This window comes from Monodelphis domestica, chromosome 6 (assembly GCF_027887165.1).
Source record: "Monodelphis domestica isolate mMonDom1 chromosome 6, mMonDom1.pri, whole genome shotgun sequence".
Classification (NCBI taxonomy): domain Eukaryota; kingdom Metazoa; phylum Chordata; class Mammalia; order Didelphimorphia; family Didelphidae; genus Monodelphis; species Monodelphis domestica.
The window spans coordinates 209,769,065-209,784,383 of record NC_077232.1 but is presented as its reverse complement, the minus strand read 5'-3'; the positions used below and the strand labels follow the sequence as shown (position 1 = coordinate 209,784,383).

The window sequence follows — 15,319 nt, the reverse complement described above, 5'->3', positions numbered from 1 at the left end:
GGATAACAACAAATAAGATCACCTTCAATCTCCTCATTAGCCAACCTTGAGTAAAGCAGGAAATATTCCAAGCCTCAACTAATAAACACACTAAAAGATCCAAAGTTGGAGATTTCGAGGTAGAGGTAATACAGAAAACAGTATATAAAAATATGAAATGAAAAGTATGGTGATTACTCTATACAAGGGTTGTATCCCCAAAAGAACATAAAAATGGATTGTTTTAAATATTGAACTTCCTCATTGTACTTAAAATTTGACTGAACAAGATCCCTTTTACAAATCACATCTTTTTTTTTATTGTATAAAGTAAGGTGGTTTCCCCTAAATCTCAGTTTCCTTCTCTATAAAATGGAGGTGATAATATTTGCCAGTCTCACAGGGTCATTGTGATGATCAAAGGCAATCATAGGATCCTACTTTTATAGTTACAATGGACCTCAGAGTACCCAGATGAACCTCTTCATCTTACATATTAGGTAAGAGTGACTCCCACAGAAGGGAAGGACTTTATTCACAATTACAAAGTAAAGAGAATATATGCAAAGAATTAAGCCACAGTACAAATGTGAGTTCTTATTATCATTGTTAGTTGTGAATTTTAAAACTACTCCACCCTACTCAGATCGTACTTTAGAAGATTTGATTTAGCTATTTCCTGATTTGTAACAATGGAGATACTTGGTCTAACAGAATCAGGTCTTGGGAACTCTACATTGCTCTACCCTGCTTAGTTTAACAAGGTCAGGAATGTCTGCACCCATACTCAAGGATTAAATATCTAAGAAGATGGTCTTCAACAGACATGTGCAGAAACAACTGGCAGACCCCTGAGCTGTCCTAAGTCAAGCTAAGCTATCATTGGTACAGATGAGACACAGGAAAGTGACATAAAACTGTCTATATAAGGCACATCACTTCCTCTCTTTGCTATCTTTCCCCGGAGAGGCAGCTCTGGCTGGCAGCGTGCTCTGCGTTCCGATGTCTTGGCCTGGTGGCAGCTATTTGTCTGGGTTTTGGTGGTGAGTTTGCCCTTGAGCTGATTCAGGTTCAGGCATCTTGGCTGAGCCCTCTTGGAGTTCAGGCTGATTCATTCCTCCTTTACTCTCCAAAACCTTACCTTCCTAGAGCCTCTGGTCTTCCTCCAGGCACAAGCCAGGTAGGAGAACTCCTATACCCTTTCCTTCTTCCTTTTTATTACTTTCTTTCCACTATATTAATTAAATCACCATAAATTTCCAGCTGACTTGGGTACTTTTTTTAATATTTAGGATATCCATGGCGACCAAATAATTAATATAGTTTAGGTCAGAACACTAGAATTATCTTTTACATAGTGTAGGATCAACTCACAGAGGCAGTACTGAAAAGGTTAAAAAAAGGCAAGAACAAAAATCTATGGTGATATCTTGACAGAGTTACATATAATTTTCTTTTGATAAAAACTTGAAACTATTCATGAAGTTCACATTTCGTCAATGGGAAAAGTATCAAAGTTTATCTACTTTCAGGAAATGAGATGAGATACTAATTTCCTTCCAATAAAATACCTTTTAAGCATCTGTAAATTCTGGGAATTTGTGGAAATCAGGAAATAACTCCATTTGTCAAATGAGAGGTGGGGAACATTAGGGTTCAATTGGACTGCTAGGTGATACAGTGGATAGAATCATGAAAACTCATCTCCCTAAATTCAAATCTGGCCTCAGACACTTATTAGCTGTGTGACCCTGGGAAAGTCACTTAATCCTGTATGCCTCATTTCCTCATTTGTAAAACGAGCTAAAGAAGGAAATGGCAAACCACTCTAGTATCTCTGCCAAGAAAATCCCAAATGGGGTCACAAAGTGTTGGGTACATGAAAAACAACTCAACTGAAGGGCTTAATTATCTGGGCTGAAAAACTGATTCTAATAAAAGCAGCCTTTTTAATAGTTGTGAATAGCAGATTTACCAAGGAAAATAGTGTCCATCTCATTTTGCAGTTTTTGGTTATAGTTACAAGTAGGGAAAATTTTTGTTTTTGTCTTGTAGCATTTTTTGCTTCTTTTCAATTATCTCCCAGATAGTTAATCCTAGCTGCATCTCTAGGAGGGTAGTTCTGAAATGCTATTTAAAGATTGGAACACATTTAACACTTTACTGAATGAAAACAAAAACATTTTGTTCAGATTCTCCTATAATTCTGAGAAATACGAATACCACATAATTTACTAGGTTTCGTAGGTAACATGAAGAACTTTTGTGTCTTTATTCCCAAGTTTTGTGTCCTGGCATGCAACTATGAGGAAAGTTTACATGGAATATTCAATAAAAGGGCAGGTGGGTGGTTTAGTGGTTTGAGCACAGAAGATCTGAGTCTTAGACACTTAGCTGTGTGACCCTGGGCAAGTCCCTTCACATCTTTCTGCCTCAGTTTTCTTGTTTGGAAAATAGAGATAATAATAGCATCTACCTCCTAGGGTTGTTGTCAGAATCAGATGAGATGACAATTGTAAAATGCTTAGTGTAGGACTTGGCACAAAGTAGGTACTATAAAAATGTTATGTATTATCAATAGTATTATTGTTATAAAGGACTAGCCTTGGAGTCAGGAATCTTTGTGCTCAAGTTCTGTTTCTCTTCCATGACTATATAATTATGGGCAAGTCATTTATCCTCTCAGTGTCCTAAGCAATCCTCCAGGAGGAGGAATCACCAAAGTGTTCCTGATCTATATTCTCCCTATATTCTTCATGATCCCACAGCATGCTATAGTAGAGAAAGTAGGGTATTCATCAACAAACACTGTGCTTGAACAGTCCAAGTTCACATAGTTCTAGAGTTAAAGGCAAGCCTAGGAGTGCTACATCCTTTATATCTCATTGTCTTGATCCTTGAAGCCCTTTGCCTCTTAGAATCAGAACCTTCTCTTTCCCAACATGGCATCAGGAAAACAAAATGTTGGGTTCAGTGCAACAAGATAAAAGTCAACCTTATGAATATATCATAAGAGTAGAATAGGAAATTCTACTTTTAGACTAAAAATAAAATTAGGTAAACGAGTTACGGAAAGGGGGAGACCTGACTTAGCAGTAGTTCCTGTGAAAAAGACAAAGGTTGACCATAATATTCACCTGAGTGATATAGATGCTCCAAAGGGAATGTAATCTTAAGCTCCTGTTAGAGAAAGGTAGCAGGGGATCATGGGACGTAAATTGGCTGATTTGGAGAGCTGTGTTCAGTTCTAAAGAAGACTATCAAAAAGCCACAGTATGTTCTGAAGAGGGGCTATCATGGCAAGAGGACCTAAAAGCTTGTCAAATGAGGAAAAGTTGAAGGAAAGAGGCATATGATATGAATAGCTTCATCATATAGTGCTTGAAAGTTTGTAGAGTGTTTTACAAATATTAGCTTGTTTTATTCTTATATTAACCCTTGTAGTTTCTATTATTATCTCAGTGTCATAGATGGGGAGACTGAGGGAGACAGAAGTCAAATGACTTACTCAGTGTTACACAAAGAGTCATTATCTGAGGCCAGATTTAAACTCAGGCTTCTTGATTCCAGGTCTAGTATTCTATCCACTGTGCTACCCAGCTGTCTCTGTATACAGGATTTCTAAAGTCTTTGTGTAGTTTTAAGCTCTAACAACTTCATATTTAAATAATAGCTTTAATGGATTAAAATTGTCCAAAGATTTTAGGACACCTTGCAAGTTACTATCTTTTCACTTTGAATAAGGAATGAATGTACCCCTATTGTTTCATTCATAGAATTTAGGTCCCTCCTGGAAATCCCTACAATCCCAGTCACATGGGAAATGGAAAGTCACTCAGAGGCTTTCTGGAGATTCAGCTATGTCCACTCAAAGATTCTGGAGCACCAGTCCATACTTTGTATCATTAGCTCTCCACAACCTCTTCTAGTCAGTCTTTCTGCCATGTGACATTCCACTCCCACCTCCATCCATTTGCATAGGTTGTCCATAACCTCTATGTCTGGAATTCAATCCTCCCTTGAGAGTTCTTCATTGACTCCCTAGTGTCCCTCAGAGTATAGCTTGGGTGCCAGTTCCTACATCGTCTTTCCTGATTTCCTCAGTTGTTAGTAATTCTCCCTATCAACTCATTTGGGTACATTTTATGTTGCAGTCTGCTAGTAGAAGGTAAGCTCCTCTAGGCTGGTGCATTTTTATAGTTTTATTCCTATTATCTAAGAGTGCATTGCAAATAACAAATAGTTAATAGATGTCAGTTGAATTGTGTAAATTCATCATACCACCCTGTTTTCATTTTGTCTTGTGTTTTTGTCAAGAAGTATTCATTAGAAGAGTAACTCTTAACCTGGGGTACACATACCACTAATGGGTTTGTAGAAAGATTCCAGGGAGAGAGAGATCTATGAACTTAAAAAATAAATATACCTATATTTTTATTTCTACTATCTCTAACTGAAATTCAACATTATGAGCATTTAGAAACACCCCTATTCTGAGAAAGGTCTATAGTTTTTTGCCAGATGGCCAAGGGGGTCCACGACACAACAAGTTTAAGAATCCTTGATTTAGACTTTTTTTCTATGATCATTCCTTTAGAATTTTAAGGGATAGTTTAAGTGTTATCTTTGCAAATGATGACTAACTTTTAAAAACACCTTTTTACTCAGCAATTCTTTTAAAATAGGCCCATTGAATCTCTCCCACTCTCCCTCCCTCCCTCCTCTCCATGCTTCTTCCTCCTCCTCCTCCTCCTCCTCCTCCTCCTCCTCCTCCTCCTTCTTCTTCTTCTTCTTCTTCTTCTTCTTCTTCTTCTTCTTCTTCTTCTTCTTCTTCTTCTTCTTCTTCTTCTTCTTCTTCTTCTTCTTCTTCTTCTTCTTCTTCTTCTTCTTCTTCTTCTTCTTCTTCCTCTTCCTCTTCCTCTTCCTCTTCCTCTTCCTCTTCCTCCTCTTCCTCTTCCTCTTCTTCCTCTTCCTCTTCCTCTTCTCTTCCTCTTCCTCTTCCTCTTCCTCTTCCTCCTCCTCCTCCTCCTCCTCCTCCTCCTCCTCCTCCTCCTCCTCCTCCTCCTCCTCCTCCTCCTCCTCCTCCTCCTCCTTCTTCTTCTCTTCTTCTTCTTCTTCTTCTTCTTCTTCTTCTTCTTCTTCTCTTCTTCTTCTTCTTCTCTTCTTCTTCTTCTTCTTCTTCTTCTTCTTCTTCTTCTTCTTCTTCTTCTTCTTCTTCTTCTTCTTCTTCTTCTTCTTCTTCTTCTTCTTCTTCTTATTTCTTCTCTCTCTCTTTCTCCACACACATAAAAACTTTTAAAATTAAAATAGTACTAATACATCTCATTTCTAGAACACTTAGAAAGATTTGCAAAATGCTTTCCTTACAAACCCTCTGCTGAGTAGATACCTATGCTCCTTTTGTGTCTTGAACCCTTCTACAACATGGTGGGAACTGTGATGGGTAAATAGAGATAATTTTCAAAAGACCTACAGAGATCATGCTGAGGTAGGTTGCAAATCCAATAAGTGTCTAGGTTAGAACTTCAAGTCAATGTCCTCTGCTGTATGCCACACTATTTGAAAGATTGTATGTAAAGCCCTTTTAAAATACTTTTAAGCATTATCGTGCCTAGGATCTTAATGATTCATTATTCATTTCATGTCCCCTTACACGTTCATTTTTTTCTTTTCATCTAGTTTTCATCATCTCTATGCATCTCCAAAACCTACCTATCTTTCTAAAAGGTCCAATTATAATAAGAGACATAATGCAGGAGTTAGAAAGTTCATTTTCTGATCTTGGTCCTACTCTTTATTATCTGTTAGACATTATACCAATTATTTATTTTCTTTGTGCCTCTTTCCATATGTGTAAAATGAAGGAGTTGGACTAGATGATCTCTAAGGGTGCTTTTGCCTCTAACATTCTAAAGTTGTGCTTTCTCTAGAAGAACAACTCCAACTAATTTAGAACAGCTTGATCCCTCTTCCTCTTGTTCAAATCTGGCACAAAATATCTGGGGCACTTCATAATACTTTATTCATAATCACTTTATTATCTAAATTATATTTACAGGATCATAGATTTAGAGCTCAGAGTTCAGCAAATCTGACTTCATATTTGACTGCTAATGAAACTGAGGTCAAAGGGGCTAACTGATTTGCCTAGAGGCACATAGTCAGTAAGTGGCAGAGCTGGGATTTGAACCAAGTTTCCCTTACTACAAATCAAATGCTTTTTCTATTGTAGAATCCCTCCCTCCCTCATACTACCCTCCCAAGGCAAATCTCCCACTTATTCCCAAGAGAATACACTGAGGCAATAATAGTTCTTGTACTCTGATTCAATAAATATTTTTGATAATTGCATCCTCTTAGCATCCCTCTTGCTAAACTTGGGATTCAGCTTATGACTGTTGCTAATATGAGTCATTCCAATAATAATAGTCACTCATAGTAAATATACTTTTGAGGTTTCCAAAATGCTTTCTCTGTATCAGCTCTGAGGGGGTAGGCAGGAAAAGTTTTCTCATCATTTCTTTTTACAAATAAAGATAATTAGGCATCAAGTGGTTAAGTGACTGCCCCAAGATCACTGAGTACTTGAATTTTGGAGCTGAGATAGAACCTGAGGTTCCCGGATTCCAAATTTAGGATTCTCTCTTCTAGGTCTAAAGAATAGAGATCCATAGTTTAACATAAAGTGGAGCCGCCCAAGTATTAGGATCATATATCTATCCAGCACCAGAAGAGACCTTAGAAGACATTTAGTCCAACCCTTGTGTTTTACAGAGGGGAGAAGCTGTGAAGCCCAGGGAGAGGATCTGAATTGCCCAATGTTCCAGAGTTAGTGTCTGAGGTCATATTTGCCAGGTCCTCTAACTCCAGAGTCAGCATCCTTTCCAATATGTGACACTGCCCAGTGAACTCGAGAGACAACACTAGGGGTGCACCAGAGTGACTGGTGATCTTTTCCTTTTCCCAACACAAACTCAGTGCGCTGACATTTGCTTGCTCAGTACAATTTGCCCACCGCATAATTAGGTTATATGATGATTTCCAGTTGCAAGCGAGTCTACTCAGTGAGGCCCAAGGCAAGCAGCAACCAGCCTCCAGGGAGCTCTGTTGGAAGCAGGAGACACGATGCTTGCATGTGTATGGTTCTCTGGCTAGCTAGGAAAAGTTATTTTTGACATTCTTCTTCTTCTTGTATGCCCTTAGACAATGGCGATGTAGTAACTCAATACAGTTTGTGGCTGCATCCAGACAGCTGAGTAATAGCCAAGGCATCAACAGCTGGCAAGTGAGCCGCTCGCCTTATTCCTCCCCCCGAAGTAGGCTGTTCTTTGAAGGATTCAATCAGTATGAAGTCATAATGTCAAGGCAGCAGCCCAGAGCAGGTAATCTGACAAACGGATGTTGGACTCAAGAAAGCTGACTAGCTATTAATTCACAAAACAGTTGGAAAGATTTGTGATGCGAGCTGACTTCCGTCTAGACAGAGAAGGGAGTGTAAAACCCATTAGACAGATACAATACAGCACTGACAAGAAAAAACCTGTTTCCATATCATATTGATGCTTCATGAGCTCATGGGGAGGAACTTTGGTTTTACTATCCTTTGTCCACATGTGTTAACCTATGGAGGCTGCATCATGGCACCAGTGAATTTCAATCAAGGGATATTAGAATATCTAGAAGTTTATAACAATCTGTGCACTAGAGTATAGGGAAGAAAAGACAGACAGACAGACAGAGAGAAACAGAGAGAGAGACAAAGAGAGACAGACAGAGACAGATAGACAGATAGACGTACAGAGGCAGAGAGACAGACAGACACACAGAGAATGAAAACGTGGAAGAAACAAAATCTAAATGGTAAAACTTTTATGTAATTCTTAAAGCTGTCTACATTTCAATTTGTATTTTTTTAAACCTTTACTTTCTGACTTAGAATCAATACTGTGTATTGGGTCCAAGGCAGAAGAGTAGTAAGGGCTGGGCAATGGGGGTTAAGTGACTTGCCCAGGGTCACACAGCTAGGAAGTGTCTGAGGCCAGATTTGAATGTAGACCAAAGCTGTAGACTTGGATCCCAATGCACTGAGCCACCCAGCTATCTCCATTTCAACTTGTTAAAAACAACATTGGCCTAGGCTTTCCTAATTTATCAGCTTCCAGTTTTCTCTCTTTTCCTTTTCTCCATGCAGCTAGGATGTAACTTACAAGAGATCCTATTCTTGGAAATATATTTAGACAATATTATATTCTATAAGACACAGAATTCCCCATTGTATGTAGGTCATCAGATGATTTAAATAAATGAAACATATCAATATCATCTTTATTTGTTTTTGGTTGACAGAGTAGGAGAAGGAAATATTTGACTACATGGTTAAAACATATCTTAAGTTTTTGTACAGAATGCTGGGGATATTTCTTAAATATATATTTGTATTCATATCTGGGTTATTCTGAAGACATTGGGCAACATTTGCCATGTCATAATGCATATCATTATCTTTTAATTTTTTTTCTTCTTATGAATTTTCTTCTCATTTATACACATGATATCTCCACTATTAGAATGTAAATTCCTTAAATTAGGCAAGGACTGTTTAATTTTTTGTCTTTATACTTCCAGAATATGGAATACAGTAGACACTTAATCAATGCTTGTTAATTGATTAATGCCACATCTTTACCACTGAGTGTAATATTTTACTTCCTCATTTTTTAAAGCACCTTAAAAAATCTTTTTTGTCTTAGTAACAATTCTAAAACAGTAGGGCAAGGACTAGGCAAATAGGGTTAAATGACTTGCCCAAGGTCACCCAGCTAGGAAGTTTCTGAGGCCAGATTTGAACCCAGGTCTTTCTGACTCCAGGTCTGGTGCTCTATCCACTATGCCACCTAGTTGCCCCTTTATTTTACCTTTAGGAGCATTAGATAATTCAGCATAAAACAGGAAGTACCAATTTGGGAAGTATGCTAAATTATTACATATGGACAATAACTAAAGTCAGAATGAGGCATTTTGTATTTAAATCCCTTTTGATTCTAAATATTTCTATGATGAAAAATGCTATCCACCTCTAGTGAAAAATTGATAGAATCTGAATACAGATTGAAGAATTGTCTTTTAAACTTTTTAAAACTTTATTTTCTAAACTTTTAAACTTTTTTGTATGTTTTCTTTTCAACATAATGAATATGGAAATTTGTTTAGCATGGCTGTACATGTATAAACTTTATCAAATTGTTTGACTTCTCAAGAAGAGGGAAGAGAAGATGGGAAAGAATTTTGAATTCAAAATTGTAAAAAATGAAAGTTAAAATTGTTTTTACATGTTACTTGGGAAAATAAATAATAAAATTTAAAAGTGCCCCAATTATTTTTAGCACCAAATATATTTATTTAGCACCAAATATTTAGTAATAAATATTGTTAATTTTTGAGATCTTATTATTACTATGGCTTAAATGGATAATTGTTGAAAGAAAGAATTCTCTCTGAAATGTTTTGAGACCAAATAAGAATAAAAAGCTTGAGCAAGAAAGTATAGCATCAATGGGGAGGGAAGAATTACAAAATTCAATAATTTGATACAATTCAACAAGCACTTATTCTTCACCTACTTAAATAAAAGACTGGGGGAGCTATTCCTTGGTGACTTGGAATTCAAAGATATGATATAGATCTTGATAAGGCCCATAAAGGACTTTTAAAATCTAAGAAAGGGAAAGATATACACAAATCACTAGGATATGGGGAAGAAAGTGACAGGTTCAAGGAAAAGTCCAGATAAAGAAAAATGTGAGAGGAGGACTTTCAGCTATGGTGGAGATAAGGGTAAGGAAGATGTCAGAGAATTAGGAGGAAGAGATGGCAGGACAGTTGGACCTTTCAAAAAAAAAAAGAGGGACATTTAGGATTGGGTGGGGAAGGGAAGGAATCTTTTCTAGATCTGAAAGCATAAGCAAAGGTACTTAGACAGGAGACAGCAGCATAGGAAAGGAGGTGAAGAATCATCCAGTCTGGCTGGAGTAGAGAGTCATTGAGAAGAGGTATAGTAGAGATGAGGCTAGAGACTTAGAACTTCCAAATTCTGGAGAGCCTTGAATATCAGAATCAGCAGTTGATACTTTTTTTTTTTCCTAGTAGGCAATGGGAATTCAATGAAAATATTAGGGTAGAGTTGCTAAATAATCAGTTGTTTTGCCTCAGGTGGAGAGGTGAAAGGATTGAAGAGAGTGGAGAGATCATTCATAGAACTAGTTAGGAGGCCATTACAAAAGTTGGAACTGGGTGACTAATGTGAGTAGAAAAGAAGTAAAAGATGCAAGAGAGACACATGAGAAAACAATTTTATAGATTTCTAAAAAATTATTGCTTGTATGCTTTTTCCTTCCTTCCTTTCCGTCCTTCCTTCCTTCCTTCCTTCCTTCCTTCCTTCCTTCCTTCCGTCCGTCTTTCCTTCCTTCCTTCCTTCCTTCCTTCCTTCCTTCCTTCCTTCCTTCCTTCCTTCCTTCCTTCCTTCCTTCCTTCCTTTCTTTTTTCTTCTTCCTTTCTTTTTTCTTCCTTCCTTCCTTCCTTCCTTCCTTCCTTCCTTCCTTCCTTCCTTCCTTCCTTTCTTCCTTCCTTCCTTCCTTCCTTCCTTCCTTCCTTCCTTCCTTCCTTCCTTCCTTCCTTCCTTCCTTCCTTCCTTCCTTCCTTCCTTCCTTCCTTCCTTCCTTCCTTCCTTTCTCTCTCTCTCTCTCTCTCTCTCTCTCTCTCTCTCTCTCTCTCTCTCTCTCTCTCTCTCCTCTCTCTCTCTCTCTCTCTCTCTCTCTCTCTCTCTCTCTCTCTCTCTCTCTCTTCCTTCCTCCCTTACCTTCTGTCTTAGCATCAATTCTAAGTCAGAAGAATTGCAAGGGCTAGACAACCAAGATTAAGTGACTTGCCCAGGGTCACACAGCTAAGCATTGCCTGAGTATCTGAGGCTAAATTTGAACAAATGGCTCCAGGCTCCAGGCCTGGATATCTTTCCACTGTGTTTTCTAGCTTCTTTATGCCTTTTGTGATCTGTCCTTTTCTATGTTATTGTGTAATTTCACACTGAAGCAATTCCTTGGATGGAAGCAGCTTCTGGAAGACAGGCTATTGATCTCTTCCATGCTGATTGCATTGAAATACACAAGCTTCAGGAGCCTTTCCTCAAGTGAGTTGCTCAATATAAGTAGGTATCATCTTTCATATAAAGCTCTCTCTAGCATCTTTCTCTATGAACTGCTGAATAGTCTTAGAGCTGATAATTTCTGAGGCTTTCTGGTTGACTTTGCACCTCTATGGAAAATTCCCTCTTCAACATTCCTGACAAGAGTCTGCTTGGAAACCCTTTGTCATAAAAAACACTATTTCCTAAGGCACCCTATTTCATTTTGGGATAGCTCTACTGGATAAGAAGTTTTTTTCTTTTTTTTGACTCAAAACGTGGTTCCCTGCAAATTCTCCTCCAGTGTTTCCAGTTCTGAGAGTGTCTTGAGCCAAATATAATAAAGCTTATCACTCTTCTATCTCTTCAGTCTTTCAAACCTTGAAACCAGCATTCATGGACCTTTTAATTCTTCTCCTTTTCCAGTCTAAATATTTTCAGTTCTGTCAGCTGCTCCTCACATGGTATGTTTTTAAATCCACTCACCATCCTTGTTGCCCTTCTTTGGATGATCTTTCCATTATCAAATGGCCTTTCTAAAATGTGGCAACCGGACCTATGCATAACACTCCAGATGTAGCCTGACCTTGGCACCAGAATTATAACTTAACTTCCTTCATTCTTAACACTATCCTCTTGCTGATGCAACCTAGAAATGCATTAGCTTTCTGGCTGCCAAGTTTTCAGTCTCACTCCTGACTTATATTGAACTTCTGTTCCACTAAATCACCATTCTTTTTAATATGAATTTTTAATTCAGTCATGTTTCCTCATCTTAAACCTTTGCATTATTTTTTTCAATACGAATTACATAATATCAATTACATTAACATATTCATAATATTAATGCCATCTCATTGGTTTCGGTCCATTATTCTCACCTGTCAATATTCTTTGGGAATCCAATTCTATAATTGAATATATTGCATCTACTGTTCTATTTGGTATCTACAAACATGAAAACCCAAATGGCATATATGGGTGAATCCAAGTCACTGATTAAACTGTTGAAAAGAAAGTAGAATGTTGGCTGTTCCAAATAGAGCTTGTTCAGCTGTATGTATTTGTATCAGCAGGGCCCTCCACAGTCTCTGACACTCAGTGGGCACTAGACTTGTTGACTGAAGGGCACAGCATTGCGTCACTTCCTGGAATCTCACAAATCTCTATTGGTCATGATTCCTTGGGTCCATTTGTTCAATTAGTCCCAGATTCCTACAAGTATACTTTTATGCGGTTTGTCTCATATCTTGTTGTCAGAGTATTCTGCTCTTCTCTCCCAAATCTGCTGTTTTGTACCTAGTTTTCTGATTGTTTTCAATTTCAAAACAATGACATCGATTGAAACCAAGGTTTGAAATTTAAATGAGTAATTTGAGTTTGTCAACTGTTGCTTTGCAATTTTTGAGCCAAGTTCACACATCATCAAGAAGTGTTCTCAGAACACTTACAAAGCAGAGGTGGTTACTAAGTATAATAATTTTATGAAAAAAAAGTAAACACGTGGCTCTGTTAAGAATCTAAAATGCAATATCAAGAGTTGACTTAATTACTTCCAGTAGCAGTTCTGTTGGGTCAAACATTTTAGTTGTTTTTTTCATACATAGACAACAAAAGAACATAAAATCCTAGCTAATTCTGTTCCTCCACCCTTTTTCCTATTAAAGCAATCCCCCAGGGGACAATAGGAGTATTTGGCTTCTACTCTGGAATTTATCTAACTTTAAGAGTTCATTTAAAAGCCATTACAAATTCTATATAAAAGATGCCTATATGACTTCACTCATAGGATTTCCATATTAGATCATGGATCATGGAGTAGATGGTATCCTGGCAGTTAGGTTCATAGAGTAGAAATTGTGTAATGCCATGATTTGAAGTTCTGTATATTTATATAATTTCATAAAGTAGCAGTATTGCTTGATGTGGTGACTGACACATAGTGGGAAGATCTGCTCTAGTTGGGTTTAAGGATGAGCAAACTTATCAATTCCAGTTTTTTTCCCCCTAAGGACATTGCTCAGCATGCTTTAATGGTTACTTTCTGATGCGTTGAGGCTATGAGTTTTACAAAACACAGTGCTCAGCTGTTAGCATTTTAGGCACTTGCTGTAAAAGGCATCTGAGCTGCCCTTGTCTACAATAAACCTTGAAGTCTGAGGAAGAAACTGAGGTGCAGATATAGCTGTACACTCATACACACAATTGGTGAGGGCAGGAGAGAGGGTAAAGTTGAGAAAGTGAAATTGTAAGGGAAGGAGGCAAAAATGAAGTATACACATGCTCTTGGAACTTTAAGGTAGTCGTCCCACTTTTTCTGAGAGGTTTTTATCCCAAAGGGCTAAGCGATCTGTTGTGGGTTAGCCATCCGGATCAATATCTAAGCTTCTGAACCAAATGCTACAGAATGACTACCCCTGACTTCTAATGGCCTAAAGGATCAGAGGGAATCCTATGGCAAAAAGCTTTTTCATGACTGTGGAATGGTAAGAGTTTATGGAAATATGTACTGAGAGCTCACAGCCTGGTCCTAACAGCTCTGCTTACATTGGAGAAACAGAACTGCCTTGAGGAGACTAGCACTTAGTGGTTTGGGTTTCTGTAACCATGTCATAGAAATTTTGTGCAGGAATTTTAGGAGGACCTTTTTTGCTATCATTAGCTTAATTGGCTTTTTGAATATGAAGATTATTTTTTGAGAAATTTTAACACTGTTAAGTTGTTGGATTTCCTGTCCCCTTTGTCCAAAAGAGACTTTTTAAAAACCCCAACAAATAACACAGTTGATATAAAACACAGTGTACAAACCCCCTGATAATGAGATTGTCTTTAAGGGGTTTCACATTACTCATGTGCAGCAGAAACATTGTTTTCCTCATGTCTTCAGCACAGATACAAAGAACTATTGAGTGTGGAAAGACAGTTTAGGAAAATAATTCTTACCAGGCTCAGCTGTGGATCGAGGTTCTGGTTGCCACATCAGGGAAAAAGTAAGAGGATAAAAACTATTAGAATAGGCTATATTCATATTAAGCTCCCAACCTTTGATGAACTTTACACTACTTAAGAGCCCCCCCCTCTTTCTCTCTCTCCCCATTCCCTTTTCCCCCCTTCCTTGCTTGCTTGCTTGCTTCCTTCCTTCCTATATTGGAGAAGAAGATGCATATCAGCAATTGTTCTGCAACTACTATAGTTAGAACTTAGTCTTAATCTTTTTTGGTGCATCTCCTGACTCAAATACATATGTATAAACCTTTCCCTTGATATGTACTAGTTATGGTACCCTGGAAAAATCACAACCTCTCATGTACCTCAAGCAGTTCCCTTTCACTTACTTTTCTGTAGAATCCGAAAGTCTGGAGAATCCTGAATTTCGATGCCTTCTCGAAACCATGTGACTTGCAATGGGGGTGCTCCTCTGACCCGGCACTCAAGGACAACCACTTGTCCCTCTGAGGCTGTTATGTTTTGCAGTTCCTGACATTTTAAGGAAATGTTCCCAATCAAACTTTTGTCCTTCCCCCCTCAATTAAACAGAACAAAAGAAGCAATTACAATACTTATAGAAAAAATTTTTTAAAAAGCTCACAAAATAATAACTGGCAACTCAAGTGGAAATTGAATAAGCAGATCTTTAGATTTTTCTAATCACCAATTTAATTATATTGGTAAAGTGCTTTTTTCAAATGGTTTTAGAATACTGTAAATCAAGAAAAAGTATATCTATTCTAGCCTTATAACTTTTACTGCATTTTGCAAAACACAATTTATTAAATCAATCTTTATCTTTCTAATTATTCCTTTCTATCCTAGTTGCTCTTCAGGTCTCTAAGCAACTGGAATGCAAACCTCTTTCTAGAATGAATGCATTCAGAGTTAACACAGATTCCCATAAAAACTAAATATAGAGTTTACACCACAGAGAAGTCAGTTTAGGTTTTTAACAGGCAAAATTCTTTTTCTTTCTCCTCATCTTTCCTCCTTCTCCCCTAAGCATGCAATCCCTATCCTTTTACCCCCCTCCTCCCCATCTTAGGCTTCTTGACAAAAAGAATAATTTGGTTATACTTTTGTTTTCAAGGTTTTAGTAAGGCAATAGTACATTGTGGGATTACCATAAAGAAGTTTTAGAAAACCATATTAGATAAGAAAGGAACTTATTTC

At 37.7% G+C, this 15,319-nt stretch overlaps 1 protein-coding gene across 4 annotated transcripts in view; it reads right to left on the bottom strand.

Moving 5' to 3' along the window:
- PALLD (palladin, cytoskeletal associated protein) overlaps positions 1-15,319 on the bottom strand; it is a 490,519-nt gene that overhangs the window by 260,790 nt on the left and 214,410 nt on the right. For all 4 annotated transcript variants that reach the window (XM_007496142.3, XM_007496140.3, XM_001365702.4 and 1 more), the window contains exons 7-8: positions 14,491-14,632; positions 14,099-14,122 (exon numbers count right to left, since the gene is read on the bottom strand). In XM_007496142.3, coding sequence (XP_007496204.1) covers positions 14,099-14,122; positions 14,491-14,632 — 166 coding nt within the window. The remainder of the gene's footprint in view (positions 1-14,098; positions 14,123-14,490; positions 14,633-15,319) is intronic.